At 40.2% G+C, this 15,049-nt stretch overlaps 1 protein-coding gene across 3 annotated transcripts in view; it reads right to left on the reverse strand.

Annotated features, from left to right (window-relative positions):
* Window positions 1–8,966: 8,966 nt before the first annotated feature.
* Window positions 8,967–15,049, reverse strand: part of SLC39A8 (solute carrier family 39 member 8) — a 38,163-nt gene continuing 32,080 nt past the window's right edge. For 2 of the 3 annotated variants that reach the window (XM_038399623.2, XM_043513349.1), the window contains exon 9: window positions 8,967–10,477. In XM_038399623.2, coding sequence (XP_038255551.1) covers window positions 10,328–10,477 — 150 coding nt within the window. In that variant the 3' untranslated portion in view covers window positions 8,967–10,327. Of the gene's footprint in view, window positions 10,478–14,312; window positions 14,419–15,049 lie in introns of all 3 variants that reach the window. The other variant, XR_005292572.2, reaches the window with a different exon arrangement.

Raw genomic sequence — 15,049 nt, forward strand, 5'->3', positions numbered from 1 at the left:
AGGGCCTTTAAGATTGCTCCCCAAGAGCATGGTGCTCTAAGCTATTGCTGGAGCATTGAGAGGGTGTAAGAGGAAGTTCATGGAAGAAAAAATCAGGGTGAATTTCCAGAGGGATGGGGCTTTGGCTGCAGGGAGTCCTGACCTGCTCCACTCTTCACTTCTGGAGACTGTCTGTCTGTCTGATCATTCTCCAAGTATATACTTCCAACTTGGAGTGGCTTATAGAGGACTTGATTTATTAAAGATTGAAAGAGTATAATAAAATTAATACCAATCCATGTGGATTCATGGACAATAGATATTTACCTTATTATAATAGATATTTTATTTTTAAATTTACAAGTTGGGTTGATAAAGATAACTGTTTGATTTAATACTTTTGTAAGTTAAGTTGTCATGCAGAATCAAGTTATGTGGGGTTTTGTTTTTTTAAACTACTATGATATAAAATTAACATGGTACACATTGAATGGATTAAAAACTGGCTAACTGATAGGTCTCAGTGTAATTATGAACAAGGAATCATCGTCAAGCAGGTATGTTTCTAGTGGAGTCCTGGAGGGACTGGATTAAGGCCTATGCTATTTACATTTTTATTAATGACCTGGAAGGGAAAAAAATCATCATTGGATAAAGCTTGTGCATGACATACAAAATAGGGAGTGGTAAACAATGAAGAGGACCAGTCTCCGATTCATAGTAGTCTGGATCATTTGGTAAACTGGGCACAAGCAAACACATATTGTTTAATATGGCTAAATGTATAAATCTAGGAATGATGGTAGACCATACTTACAGGGTGGGGGACCCTATCTAAGAAGCAGCAACTAAAGAAGATTGTCTCCCACCACCACCAATCGGCTTAACATAAGCTCCCAGTGCAATAGTGTGGCCAAAACAGCTAATGCAATCCTTGAATGCATAAATAGGGGAATCTCAAGTAATAGCAGAGAGGTTATTTTATCTCTTATTTGACACTGGTGCAACTACTAATGGAATTCTGTGTCCTGTTCTGCTGTCAACAATTCCAGAAGGATGTTGATAAATTGGAGAGGGTTCAGATAAGAGCTACAAGAATAATTAAAGAATTAGGCTATGCCTACACTTGACACTGTGCAGCAGCAACAGCTGCACTGCTATACGATGTCCTGTGCAGCCACTCTATACTGACAGGCATGCACCCCCAACGAGCGGCAGTAGCTATGTCAGCAGGAGAGCGTCTCCCACCAACATAGCACTGTCCACACCGCCGCTTCTGTTGGTGTAATTTATGTCAGTTAGAGGGATGGGGGGTTTTTCACACTCCTAACTGACAAAAGTTTTACCAACGTAAGTGCTAATGTAGACATAGCCTTAGAAAACATGCCTTATGACAGACACAAAGTGCTCAATCTATTTAGATTAAGGGGTGAGTTGATCAGTCCAAGTAACTACATGGGGAACAAATATTGAATAATGGGCTCCTCAGTCTAGCAGAGAAAGGTAGAACACGCTCCAATGGCTGGCGGTTGAAGCTAGAAAAATTCAGAGTGAAAATAAAGCAAACTTATAAGTGAGAGTAATTAATCATTGGAACAATTTACCAAGTGTCATGGTAGATTCTCCATCACTGGCAATTTTTAAATCAACACTGGCTCTTTTTCTAAAAGATCTGCTCTAGGAATTATTTTGCAGACATTTTATGGCCTGTGTTACACAGGAAATCAGACTAATGATCATAATAGTCATTTCTGGCCTTGGAATCTATGAATCAACTGCTCAAATATCTGCTCCTACAGTATGTAATCGGAATGTACATTGAACATTTATTGCACTAAACAAGCATGTTTTCCCAATTTGTTGACTTTAGTAGATCTCCCTAGTCGATATTAAATCCGATGGGCCTGTTGCCTGATACAAACCATTGTGCATCAGGGATTGTTAAATAAACAATTTTGGCCCCAGGTCTACTAAACAGATTTACTCACCCTATTCCAGGGAATTCTTCTTTCAAATGTTGTGCGGGGGAAAATTAGAAGGGAAAAAAGCCTGATGCTGGCAACTGTGATCTGGAACCTGATGATGCTATATGGATAATCACAGGTCTTTTGATTTCAGGACTCATTACCTCAAAGAGCAATTCTGCAGGCGGAATGAAAAAATTGAACCAGTGAATGGCAAATGTCTGAGCTTAATATCTATCATTTTTAAAACACAGGTCAGGGAGTCTACAAATTGTATTTGCATCTCAGACATTCTGCAGCACAAAAACAAATGTGGTCTAGTGGTATATGCCATTCATTTCAGCTCAGGGTCCTCTTGGAACACGACAACTATAAAAATAAGATTCCAAAATTCAAAGACAAATAGAACTGAGGTTCCCCGTGGTCCTGCTAACAGAGGAGCCAAAGCAGGCAGACTTGGGGAGGAAGCAGTGGTTCTCCTGTATCCTCTCCCTGGCCAGTCCCTGCAGAGGACAGCAGTAAAGGGTCTGCCTGTGAGTCAGAGGGGCGTGTTCAGTGCAGACAAGTGGACTTCACATCCACAAATAGCATATAGTCATTGGGTCTACATAGACCAGAGTTGGTGTAGGAACCACACAGGGCCTTAGCGCTATTTTGTAGTTGAAGACTCCACCTCATTGCTCAATTCATTTTACAGTTTCCCCAGGCACAGCTGTTTTGCGTGGGCTTCATTCACATAGGACTTGTGGCATTTAGCCACTGATGGGGTACCTGGGAGAGACTGGGCCAATTGATGTGGTGAGCAAGCGAACTGTGAAGTTACCCTATACTCTAGGTTACATAGCTTGTTCCCTGCCCTACACCTTGCCTCTTACTCAGGCTGGTGCAAAAGCATGTGGGATCATTGGGAGACGCTGCACTGCTGGCACTATAGGGTGTGCAGTTTCTGAGCTCCTTGAGTTCAGAGACTGCAATTGTCACAGGCCCTTGTACCATCCTGTGGTAAGGGACATGGCCTCTTACTCACCCCAGCAACCTATCTACCCATGTATGGTCCCATCTGCCACAATCCAGCCTCTTTTCCCAGACTAGCTCTCCACACCAATCTTGACAAAACTGTTGCTGCTATTGTGCTCAACACCTACATGGGGTTAAGAGGGAAGTGGAACTGTTCCTTTTGTTCTCTTCTGTACATTCTACACAGAAAAATACCCATTTTGGATTGTGAAATAAAAGCACCAGGAAAGAAAATAAACTTTTCAGGGGTGTTCATCCCCTAGATCAGGTAAACCCAGAAGATTAGATAGAAATGACTTTAAAGTCTGGCATGAAGACTGGGAGGTGCAAATCCTCAGGCCGCAATAGTGTCAAACAGATTCCTGTTTTCTGTACAAGCCTGAGAGATTGTTAGCAATGTGGTAACTCAACTGAGGTTATGTCCACACCACCAGCTCAAACTACAGCGGTGTGAATTGCAGCACTCGCTAGCATGCTGTGATATAACTCCACTGTGTGGATACCGCGGGCATAAACGAAAAGGTACCTAGTTTGCATTAACTTAGACCTGTTTGCAGCAGCAGTGTCCATGTGGAGGAGTTAGAGCACTGTGCTAGTGCATGCTGCAATTACACCCTTGTAGTCTGAACTGTACATAAGCCGTGCATTAATTTTGGCAATGAATACATAGTTCTTGGATATCTGTAACTGGCATTAAACTAAAGCTGAATTTGGCTATTCTAACAGTTGATTAACATTTTCAGATTTTGAAATTAATGAGATTTCAAAAATATTTTAAATATTTGGAAAAGTTGACAATATTCAAAATTTCCCCACCCCCTGCTTTTCAACCAACTACGGAGCTGGGTTACAATAAAAAAAAATAACTCCACTTTACAGTGATAGTGGTACTGAGAATAAAAATACACAAGTTCGTGGGCCAGCACTGACGTTGTTTTCAATGTCTTATTTAGGGAAATGTTCTGTGTATAGATTAACTCTATTCTATGTTTTTAAATTGTTGTGCCTAGTATGCAATGGGAACTGCAGTAGTTTTGACCAGCGGATTGAAGTAAGAGTGAATTTAATGTAGCATTTGTAGCCTTTGCATAAAGCCTATTTTATAAAATTGCATAAAAACTTCCCTTTGGTTGCTATGCTTGATTAATTTCAGATATCCCCGTGATTCTTATAATTGGACTATTTTTCTCATGGAAGACTATCCCTGTTGCATTCCTCCAAAGAACCAGTCCAGGTGGAGATGGAAGAGGATGTCTATGCTTTAAGTGACTGAGCTGCATATAATTCTGTTCCCAAAGTCTGAGGCACCATGCCATAGCTACCTACTCTGCATTCAGCAAAGCAAAACATCTGGAGGAATAATTTTTTTTAATGAATTTATGGAACACTCATGTCTTCCCAAAGCCAGTTTCATAAAATGAGTTGGGATTATTGAACTATCGATAGTATTATGTGATTACTCCTCCGCTGGCTGTGTTCTCCTTAGCAATGCTATCAGGGCATCTAATATTCCTTTCCTCCTCCCCAGCACTTGCTAATAGAGAGAGTAGCAAGTCAGACTGAAATTTGTGGCGGCTGCTGCTCAGCCATGAGTGACTGGATGAAATGTCAACAAAAGACAGCAGCACCGAGAAGTTGCAGATTTAAAGGAGTTTCCAACCTAAACCAGGAGTCCTTCAGAAATTATAAGCTTCCCATATATGGAAGGACTGGATTTGATCATTGGAGAATGGCATCTTTCACTCCTGTAAAACAATGGTATATGATAGATGTGTGGCTCCCACTGCCATCAGTGACAGTTGCCAGGGTGCAATGTCTGAAATGTCTTATTGCTGTATTGTTTCAGATTCCGGGGTGTGGCGGGGAGTGCTTTGAGTGAATAAGATGACTGACACTGGAGAAATGGCGAGTATTTGACCAATATTACTTTTGGGGCTGTTCATCTTCATAAATGGTGGGTCGAGCAATTGAGTGCAGTCAAGAACCTTGCATTGTTTCCAGTTCTGCTGCTGGCCTGTCACCTAGGGAAAATCATTTCACCTTTCTGCTGCCATTCTCCTATCTGTAAAATGAGGTTAGTGGTACTTACCCTCATCACTATATTTAAAAAAAAAAAAAAAAAAGCTCTTAAGATCTACTGATGAAAAGAACTAATATATATATATATATATATATATATATATATATATATATATATATATATATAAAAGAGCTGAGTATTGTCATTATACAAATTACGGTACCAGAATTTTCTTCATTGTGGATTTCACAAGGACAATCCAAACAGAAATATTTTACATGTGAAGCACAGGAAGAAACCAAATCTGAAAGCAAGTTGGAAATTTTTAATTTGAGTGGGTTGTTACTTCAAAATCAAGCAAGGATATTGGCAAATATCCCTTTCCCCATACAAGACTTGATCACAAGATAAAGAACTGGATACATATGCCATTATCCAACTAGTTACTAATAATCACTAGTTTAAATTCTGAGTATGTGTTTCCCAGACCTGAAGAAAAGCTCTGTGTAAGCTCAAAAGCTTGTCTCTCACCAACAGAAGTTGATCCAATAAAAGATATTACTCATGGACCTTATTGCTCAGTTACATTTACACAATTGAGTCAATATGTAATTATGCCATATTCTTTATATGGATTGCAATAAGAAGTGTAAAGATACTGTATAGGTATAAGAAGGTAAATGTATTTGGAATGAAATCCCAAACACATCATGTATGGGCAGATGCTTCATTTGTTGTAGCTATCTCTAGCAGCCATGAGGCCTTCTGTCTGCTTTTGATTTTAGCCATGCTCATTTAACTTGTCACACCAATATATACTGAATTGTGAGATAGTGGAGGGAGCTTCCTCTAAACTCTACGGAAAGAGTGAGCATCAGGTACTGCAGGAGTTGATAAAGCAGCTATGCTATTCTGTGAATTTTGTGGCTATTATAATGGAGCCACAATCTCCCATTAGGTATAAATGTACACAACTGGAACCATTGGAACCAATTGGGGGGGCGGGGCGGAGGCGCACAGGGAGTATTAATGTAACAAAGAGCTAGATTTGGTCTTCTCATACTGTATAGTTTGTACACTGACAATTGAAGTTAGTCTCTCTTCTCAGACTTGCTCCTTTAAATAACATGCTTATCTAGGGCCAGATCTTTCCATCTTTATTCAGTCCTCACTCAGGCAAGATTCCATTGAAGTTAATGGGAGTAGGCCTGAGTAAGGAATTCTGAGTAGAATCCTTAGTAAGTGACCAATTAGCATGTTGTCCTGTCACGACACAGGTGTTTTTGGGTGTAAGTGGTGATTGGTTGTTCAGCCCAAACATCTGAGGTTGATCTGCCACATTTAGTAATCCTCCTACACCAGATTCCCACTCAGCTGTACAGGGGGTTCCTTTGCCTCTCTCATTCATGTTATAAATGGCTTACTGTCTGCTTTGCAGACAAACTAGATTCCAAGGCAATTCTTGGATTGTTTAAAAAGCTGTTTGACCCTTGTAAGGGACAATTTGAATTCAAAAGGTCTGTTGGATGTTTTAAATCCCAAGTTAATGATCAGCTCTAGCAAACACATACACAATCATACAATCCCAAATTAAGTTACAGTAGTATATCTAGGGCCAAAATACACTAGTGCAACTCTGTTGACTTCACTGAATTTACACTTCATTGGGATTTCACAAGTGAGAAACTTGTCCCTTTTCTAAAACTTTTCTCCCTGTAAGGCCTAGATTTATGAGAATTCACACAACTCAAAATTCACGATCAGGCAAACCTAGAAACTTTTAATAGCGTGTGAGACCTTTAAAGATATAAACCTATTTGTATATCTAAAGATGATGAAACCAGCAGTTTCAATAGGAAAGCTTTGCTGTCTGAAATGTATGTTTGTATTGATATAAGTGGTATGTAAGAATGAGCTATTAACAGACACCTGCTTAATCCTCCACTTACCTGAGTGAAAGAATACTGAGTTGACAGATAACTATTCATTGCCCAATATGTGGTCGCACTGGTCATGATTCCACAGTTAAGATGGAGTCAAAAGTTCAATTTAACACATGCATTAAATGAATTGGTACAGAAAAAAATAAGTTCATAAAATCTCAGCCTGTTTTCACTGGCTTGTCGCACTTTTTTTTTGTACTCCTATTGGAAGAAATCTGGGACCTGTCTTTTGTCCATATTGTTGCTTCTCATATGCCAATTGGTAGTGTTTGTCTGCGGAGCCTCTTATAGCTTTTTAGCCATAACTATGAACATGGCACCAAGCTGGATCCATATCTGTGGTAGTGCGAACACATCACGAGAGAGAAACGTGGCTGAGGCCACTGTCAAGGTATAACATCTTAGATGCATGGATTGTGTGATGGATGTACTGCTCTGTTGACATGTGATATAAAAGCGTACAAGGGCACTGTTAAGGCTTTGCATTAGTCGTCAGGTTTGAAGCTGAGATACATATTGTTTTTGGGTATCTGTTGGACCAAGTGAAAGCTTTAAGGAGCATTGCAGTGTGTAATCAACAGTGCGTAGGCAGTATGTGAAAGTGGAAAGGAATGTACAAGTCTTTTCTCTTGATTTATTCCCATATTTCCAACGTGAAGGTTAGTGGGAAGTGTCCACTCACAGTCTTAAATTGTCTGCTTTTGTTTGCTAAGCTGTAGCTGATATTTCCACATGGAAGTGAAGGACTTGTATAGGGCAGGAACTATATCTGCCTTTGTGTACGGACAGAAGTCTAGCATATTTCATACACTCCTAGAATCCAAATACATACCCCTTTTTTTTTAAGGTACGGGGATAGAAAAATGAAGTATCAAATGACTAGCCCTGCTATCACACACAACTCAATACTTAGAGGAAGGGGGACCCTAGCCTAGAAAGCAGTGACCCAAAAAGATTTGGGGGTCTTGATGGATAACCAGCTGAACGTGAGCTCCCAGTGCAGCGTTGCAGACACAAGGCCTAATGTAATCCTTGCATGCATAAACAGGGGAATCCAGAGTCTAAATAAAGATTATTTATCTCTTGTTTGACACTGGTGCAACCACTGCTGGAATACTGTGTCCAGTTCTGGTGTCAACAGTTCAAGAAGGATGCTGATAACAGAGAGAATGATTATAGGATTAGAAAACATGGCTTACAGTGATGGGCCCATTTAGCATAAGAAAGATAATGCTAAGGGTGCTTTGATTACAATCTATGTATCTACATGGGGACCAAATATTTAATAATGGCATCTTCAATCTAGGAGAGAAAGGTATAACATGATCCAATGACTGGAAGCAGAAGCCAAATTCAGAATGGAAATAATGTGTAAATTTTTAACCTTGAGTAATTAACCATTGGAACAATTAAGGGTTGTGGTGAATACTCTCTAGATCAAGATCAGGTTTTTTCTAAAAGATATGGTCCAAGAATATATTTTACAGACATTCTGTAGCTTGTGTTATACAGGAGGTCTGACTAAATGATCAGTAGTCCCTTCTGGCCTTGGAATCTATGAATCTAGGCTGTCAGTCAGACTTGGGATCTCTTCCTGGCTCTGTCCCTGACCTGCTGTGTGACCGTGCGCAAGTCATCTGAAGTCTGCCCTTCCGTTACCTCACCGGTACCACAGAGACGATATTTAATCTCCTTTGCAAAGTGTCATCAGCTCTATGGATGAAAAGAGCTACATGAGCATATAATTTGATCAATGGGGAGTGATCACCTGCATAAAAACCGTAACTGTTCCAGGGACTAATCACTGAAGGCTTGCTCTGTCTTGTTCCCATCACACACAGTAGAAGGAAATAAAACCAAAGGATCCAATAAACAGAATATGTTGGGTTTTTTTTGTTTTTTTTTAAACAGAGAGAATATATTCAGTGAGGTCAGGATACCTTTCCTTTTAGAGACCTGAAATTTGGATGGCTGATAAATACAGTTTCTATATAGCAAACTGTATGAAATATTTATATTGTATACATATTTTTAAAATAATCAAGCCTAACCAATAACATTTAGCGTTCCCATACAGTTTGCCTTAAACTTGTTCCATCCGTTAGCAACCTTGAAATATAACGTTTATATAATGTAATTATAAATCAAGATACAATTAAAATATTCAAATCAATTTTATTGCCTTAAAGATAGATTTTAACAAATGGGGAAAAGTCCAATCTCTACAGTAGGAAGTGAGGTGGGAGACAGTATTTACTTTGAAATGGTAAAGCTGCCCTTGAACAAGGGGAAAAACGTAAATAATTACTATAAAACTGTATTCTTCTCCTTCCAAAGATTAGTGGTAATTGAAAAGAAAAACTAGATGTATTTCCTTCCTCTCGCTCCAACCCACAATACCAGGCCAGTTGTGTTGTTTGTTTTTTAAAAATGAGTTCTTGCCAGCATGATTTTGGAAAACTGATACAATAAAAATTAATGTTTTGAGAGTCCAAGGAATGTAGGATTGGTCCTTCAAAAATGTATATTTTCCTTGCTACACTAAACTTTTGTACAAGGAAACTACTCATTACAGAAACCCTTTGATTGCTGACAATTATTTTTTTCTTAGTGCCATTTGTCAATGAGATCTTACAAAAACTAAACCAAACATTGATTTTTTTTCTCCAGAGTGATATCTGTGGAACTTGATATATATCTGAATATAAAACAAACATTTCAAGGCAAAGTATTTATAAAACTTAAAATACACAATCCTTTTAAAACATTACAGAATTCATAATTTGTCAAATTTAATCCAAAATTTTTACTTTTAAAAAATTGTTCTCAAAATAAATCCACAATCTTCGTGCACTTACAGAGAAAAGATCAAAAGCATTAACTGCTCTTTCCTTCCCGTGTTAATTAGAATCATTTACATCTATTATGAAATCATTTGGGGGTTTTCATATGCTTCTAGGGAAACCCTGCAACAAAAGTCATGAAAGCAGGCAGTTTCCAAGCTGGTTAGTTTTCATCACGGTTAAATTCAGAGTATGAACCTTAGCATGTTCTTTTGTACTAATTTCCATCCTGGCAATTTTTTTTTTAAAGTGTCATATGGAATACGTATAGCTGCCTCCTGCTTAATTCCATTGAATATAATCCTCTTTTTACCATTGTGCAAGTATGTCTGGCACCTTCACAAGTGTTTGAATCCATTGCTTGTAATACTCAGAAATTGATGGCCCATTTTATAGGACTGACTTGGGAGAAGCAGCTAACTTTCTATGATTTGCAGAAGAAAACAGGGTCATTGTTTTAAATCAGGTAGATGAATTTAAAGTCCCTTTATGGATTTCAAGAGTCTTTCCATTTCTAATTTACTAATATCCTTAATTATCAGTGCCATCTTCAGAATCTCATTATTCCAACTCAATGTCTCCTGCATATATGGTAATCAGCAATATAGCAGCAAATCCTGTTAGTAAACCAGCATTCTGAATGAGGAAGAAAGTTAAATCTGTTCTTCTTCCAGTCACTTTCTCTCTCAGCATATCACTCATCTCTGGGAACTAGAAGAGAAGGGTTTATTTTTTAAGTAACTGTTGCCATCTTGTGGTAGAATATGTAATTTAGCAGCTTGATAGTGATTTTTATTTTGTACTGTGCAGCTGTGTTTGGATCTTAACCCTAACAGAAAGGAGAGTTACTGGTAGAGACAGGTCAAAGGGCCCATTTCACCAATGATAGGAAAACAAATGGTGGTCTCTCCTCTGCTGTAATCTAGAGATGTCATCCAGATCTCAACCACTTCCTTCGTATGACATCAGGAATCTACGGGGGTTCATCTACTAGGCCAGCTGCTGCTATCTTACCAAGTTACACAATCATAATAAAAAGGATGTTATGGTCTGTCATTTCAAACACTGCTGCAGTCAGGAACCTCTCTAGAGTCTTTTAGGGAATGCAAAATAAGGATTCTGGGGCCACATCTACAAACTGGGGCCACAGGGGAACTGAAAATGCATACATCCTTTCAGAAGGGGAACACCTAAGTGAGCTCTCAGGGGTGTTGATGAGCCCGTGGTGAATCAGGACAGAAAGAACAATGACTTCGGGGTGAGATTTATCCTTTCACCTAAGGTACCAATTCACGAAAGGGACAGGCTATAATAAAGGAAGACTGATGTATTTTTAATCAAACAGTTTCATGTAGCAATAAGAAAGTGTGATAATTAACACACTGGACCAGAAGACTGAAGCAACATAGTATAGAATTAGTTGAGTTTCCTAGCAGGCAATGACGACACTGTCATTAAAGGTGACAAGAGACCTTAACACCCATGTCAACACTCCCTATCACCTACAACCTAGAACTCCTCACATGCATGCTATCAACTATAGGCTGCTCGCAGGTTCTACCCACCTGTGGCCCCACATGGAACCTTATCTTCAATCTGGATATGTATAAAGCCAACACAAAAATTATATTGCTACTATGGATGGACCACCATCTATTGCTAGTGGTTATCAGAACACTTCCTCTTACATAACAAGGACAAGCTTTCTTAGTAAGTTTCCACTGCACTCTTGCACAGCCAGAGTGTCAAGGCACTCATGACCAAATAGAATGCTATAATCACAAAAATATCCACTGCTAGCAACATTGGCTTCTAATCAGTACCTCCCTTCCTACATATGCACACTGCCTCCACTTATCTCCCAGGCCAATGAGTACAGGAACTGTTGAAGGAATGAGAGCAAGCAGCCACTAGCTAAAAACACGAGCTACAAATTAAAGTCTCTGGGACAAGAAATTCCTTCAAACTTGCTCCAGTGTCCTATAGACATAGCCACTTTCTCATCAGCCATAGTTAATACAAAGTCTATGTCCAGCTGAGCTAGAGTGTACATTGTTTAATTAAACCTGTAGTGTATTCCAGAGCCCCCAACCTCCTCCACAAACTGCTGAAGAATGATCCGCCTTCTCTGACCAAGTTGCACTTGTGTGGAAGCAAACAAACAAGCATGGAATAGATAATGCCATGCCTCCCTTAAGGACCATTCAAACAGAGGATAAGCATCTGATAAGCTTCCCCTAGAGGTTTAATGCAGACATTCCATAGGTTGAAAGGAGCGTGGTGGAACTTTAGAGACTAGGCCCTTGGTTGCAGAAGTGCCGTTAACCATTGCTGTCCTCTGGGTGTGGTCTGTTAGGAAGGCTGAAAACATCTGGGGGTACTGCCACTAACTCCTGCTAGCTCTCTAAGTCAGTCCTGCAGTATCTCATAATGTAGGTTTCAATTGCTGCAGAGGGGGGGGGGGGGGGAATGTTTGACTGGCAGTGGCCAGGAGACAGTCATCAGGACAGCCAGTATCATTTCCATGTGATATCCTCAGCTGAAGCCTGATTGGGAAATTGGCTCTTGTTAGGTGATATGAGGCTGCCTTTAATCATTTTATAAATAATCCATCCCAAGGAAAGGGAAGTTAAGAGATTATTTGCCTGTAGTTTGCCAGTTCAGTGCAGTTAGGAGTGGTTCTAGAATAGGGGTGGCCAACCTGAGCCTGAGAAGGAGACAGAATTTACCAATGTACATTGCCCAAGAACTGCAGTAATATGTCAGCAGCCCCACATCAGCTTCTCCTCCCACCCACCAGCAGCCCCACTGATCAGTGCCTCTTCCTCCCTCCCGATCAGCTCTTTCATGGCATGCACGAGGCTCTGTGGGGGGGAGCGAGGATATTGCAGGCTCAGGGGAAGAGGTGGAGTGGGGGTAGAACCATGGGTTGAGCAGTGAGCACCCCACAGCAAACTAGAAAGTTGGCACCTGTAGCTCCAGCCCTGGAGTCGGTGCCCATACAAGGAACTGCATATTAACTTCTGAAGATCTGCATGTGGCTCGGAGCCACAGGTTGGCCTGTTCTAGAACTACAACATTTTTCAAGGTAGGTAGTAGCCTACTTTTTCAAAGAAAGAGGTAATAGGTTGTGTTATTAGAGAGCCTAAATGTTCACTTCTGTGAAGTATGGTTAAGAATTATAGGGAGTGGCTCATAGGGAGGGAACTATGTCCAGGATCTCCTGCTGTTTGAATGGTCCTTAAGGGAGGCATGGCATTATCTATTCCATGCTTGTTTGTTTGCTTCTACACAAGTGCAACTTGGTCAGAGAAGGCAGATCATTCTTCAGCAGTTTGTGGAGGAGGTTGGGGGCTCTGGAATACACTACAGGTTTAATTAAACAATGTACACTCTAGCTCAGCTGGACATAGACTTTGTATTAACTATGGCTGATGAGAAAGTGGCTGTGTCTATAGGACACTGGAGAAAGTCTGAAGGAATTTCTTGTCCCAGAGACTTTCCTCTTTAGCTCATGTTTTTAGCTAGTGGCTGCTTGCTCTCATTCCTTCAACAGTTCCTGTTCTCGTTGGCCTGGGAGATAAGTGGAGGCAGTGTGCATATGTAGGAAGGGAGGTACTGATTAGAAGCCAATGTCAGATGCTTATCAGATGCTATTGCTTTAAATGCCAGGAGTATGTGGATGACACTGGGCTATTTATCTCTTTCACCTCCCCTGTAAACTATACTACCTCCAGCTATCCTGCACCTGAACAATATCAGATCTTAGATGAGGAGCAGCTGGCTGAAGCTGAACCCAGGGGGGAAAAACCCAGCACTAATGCTAATGGGGTACTGAGAGATACTTCTCAGAACTAGACAATACCATCAATACAGGGTACCTACCCAACCATGGACCAAAGTATGCAACCTAGAACTCCTCATGGAATCGATACGAGACACCAAAATAACTGAGAAGCTTATTTCAACCTGCAACATGCCAGGAGACAATACCACATCCTGTTTGTCTAGGTGACCTTCTATCCTGTCAGACACAAACATCTAAACACAAAATTCCATTCATTTGTGACAGCCAGGCTCACTTATTGTAACCTGTGTAGTTGGAAATAAATCCAAAACCATTCAACTTCAATGGCGCAGAATGCAGTTCACTTGCTGACAAAGACAACCCAGCAGCTGCTGCTTCTCATCCGCATCCTCAAATCCTGGCACTGGCTACCATCAACTGTTGAATCAAGTTTAAAGTTCTAGTCTTGGTTGGTTGTGTCTGTTTTCTGAAAAGCTCTCAGTGGGGTGATATTAAGACAGCTCAAACTGCCTCTCCCTTCATGAACTCCCAAGGCAAATGCAATCCCCTCAAACAGGTTAAGACTAGTCTTAGCAGAAGTAAGCCCATCACTGTGCAAGTCCTCCCTCCCACCCCACACACACTCTTTTTCACACTCTCTCACCCACACATGCAAGTCATTAACAAGCTCTGCTCTGCCTGCTCTCTGAACAGGGGAGAGAAGAACAAGAAGAGAAATGAAGTTCTAATTAATCCTACCTGCTTCTAGACAGAGGAGTGTGAAAATCAGGAGAGAAGTGGAAAATCAGACCTCTGTATAGAGCACTCGCATAATTTTTTTTCAGATAGAATTGTAATGGACAACCTAAAAACAGAAGAGCAACGCATATGGAGACAGGGTGTTCTCTATATAATGGGTTTAACAACAATTGTTTTAAGTTGAGCTACTCCTAAATGTAAAGAAAATTAATAAATTTTTGCATGATATTCATGTTACATGAGTACTTGCATTTATGATCTCATATCAAAGAGCATTTGGAGTGAAATTTAAAGCCATTTTAGTTGTGAAATTGTTCTTGTAGAGGTCACTAAGTTATTGTGAGTTTGAAAGACTCTTGGTGTGCTGGTTGACTCTAAAATGGCCTCAAGTGCTACCTGTGCAATCGTATCTTGTTGGGCTGTAGCTTGAGGTGGACCAAAATTGTCACCTAGCTCTGAGGCCCTTCAAATTCTGGGAATTTGGAGGAGCTTCAAGTTTGAACTCTGGGCTGTGAACCTACACAAACAGATGTAGTTCAAAACTCAGTTCCATTTCAGGAGAATAGCTGGTCTTGCAAGATTTGAGCCTAAGACTGTAATGTTTATGAATGATAGTTAACAAGATTTCTGAATTTTGTGATTTTAAAAATCTCATCATGAGAAAAGCTCACATGACTTTGATGCTGTTGAGTCCAAATTGCAGCTTTTAAACACAAGCCCCAGTCTAAAACTTATCT

Source organism: Dermochelys coriacea, chromosome 4, assembly GCF_009764565.3.
Source record: "Dermochelys coriacea isolate rDerCor1 chromosome 4, rDerCor1.pri.v4, whole genome shotgun sequence".
Classification (NCBI taxonomy): Eukaryota; Metazoa; Chordata; order Testudines; family Dermochelyidae; genus Dermochelys; species Dermochelys coriacea.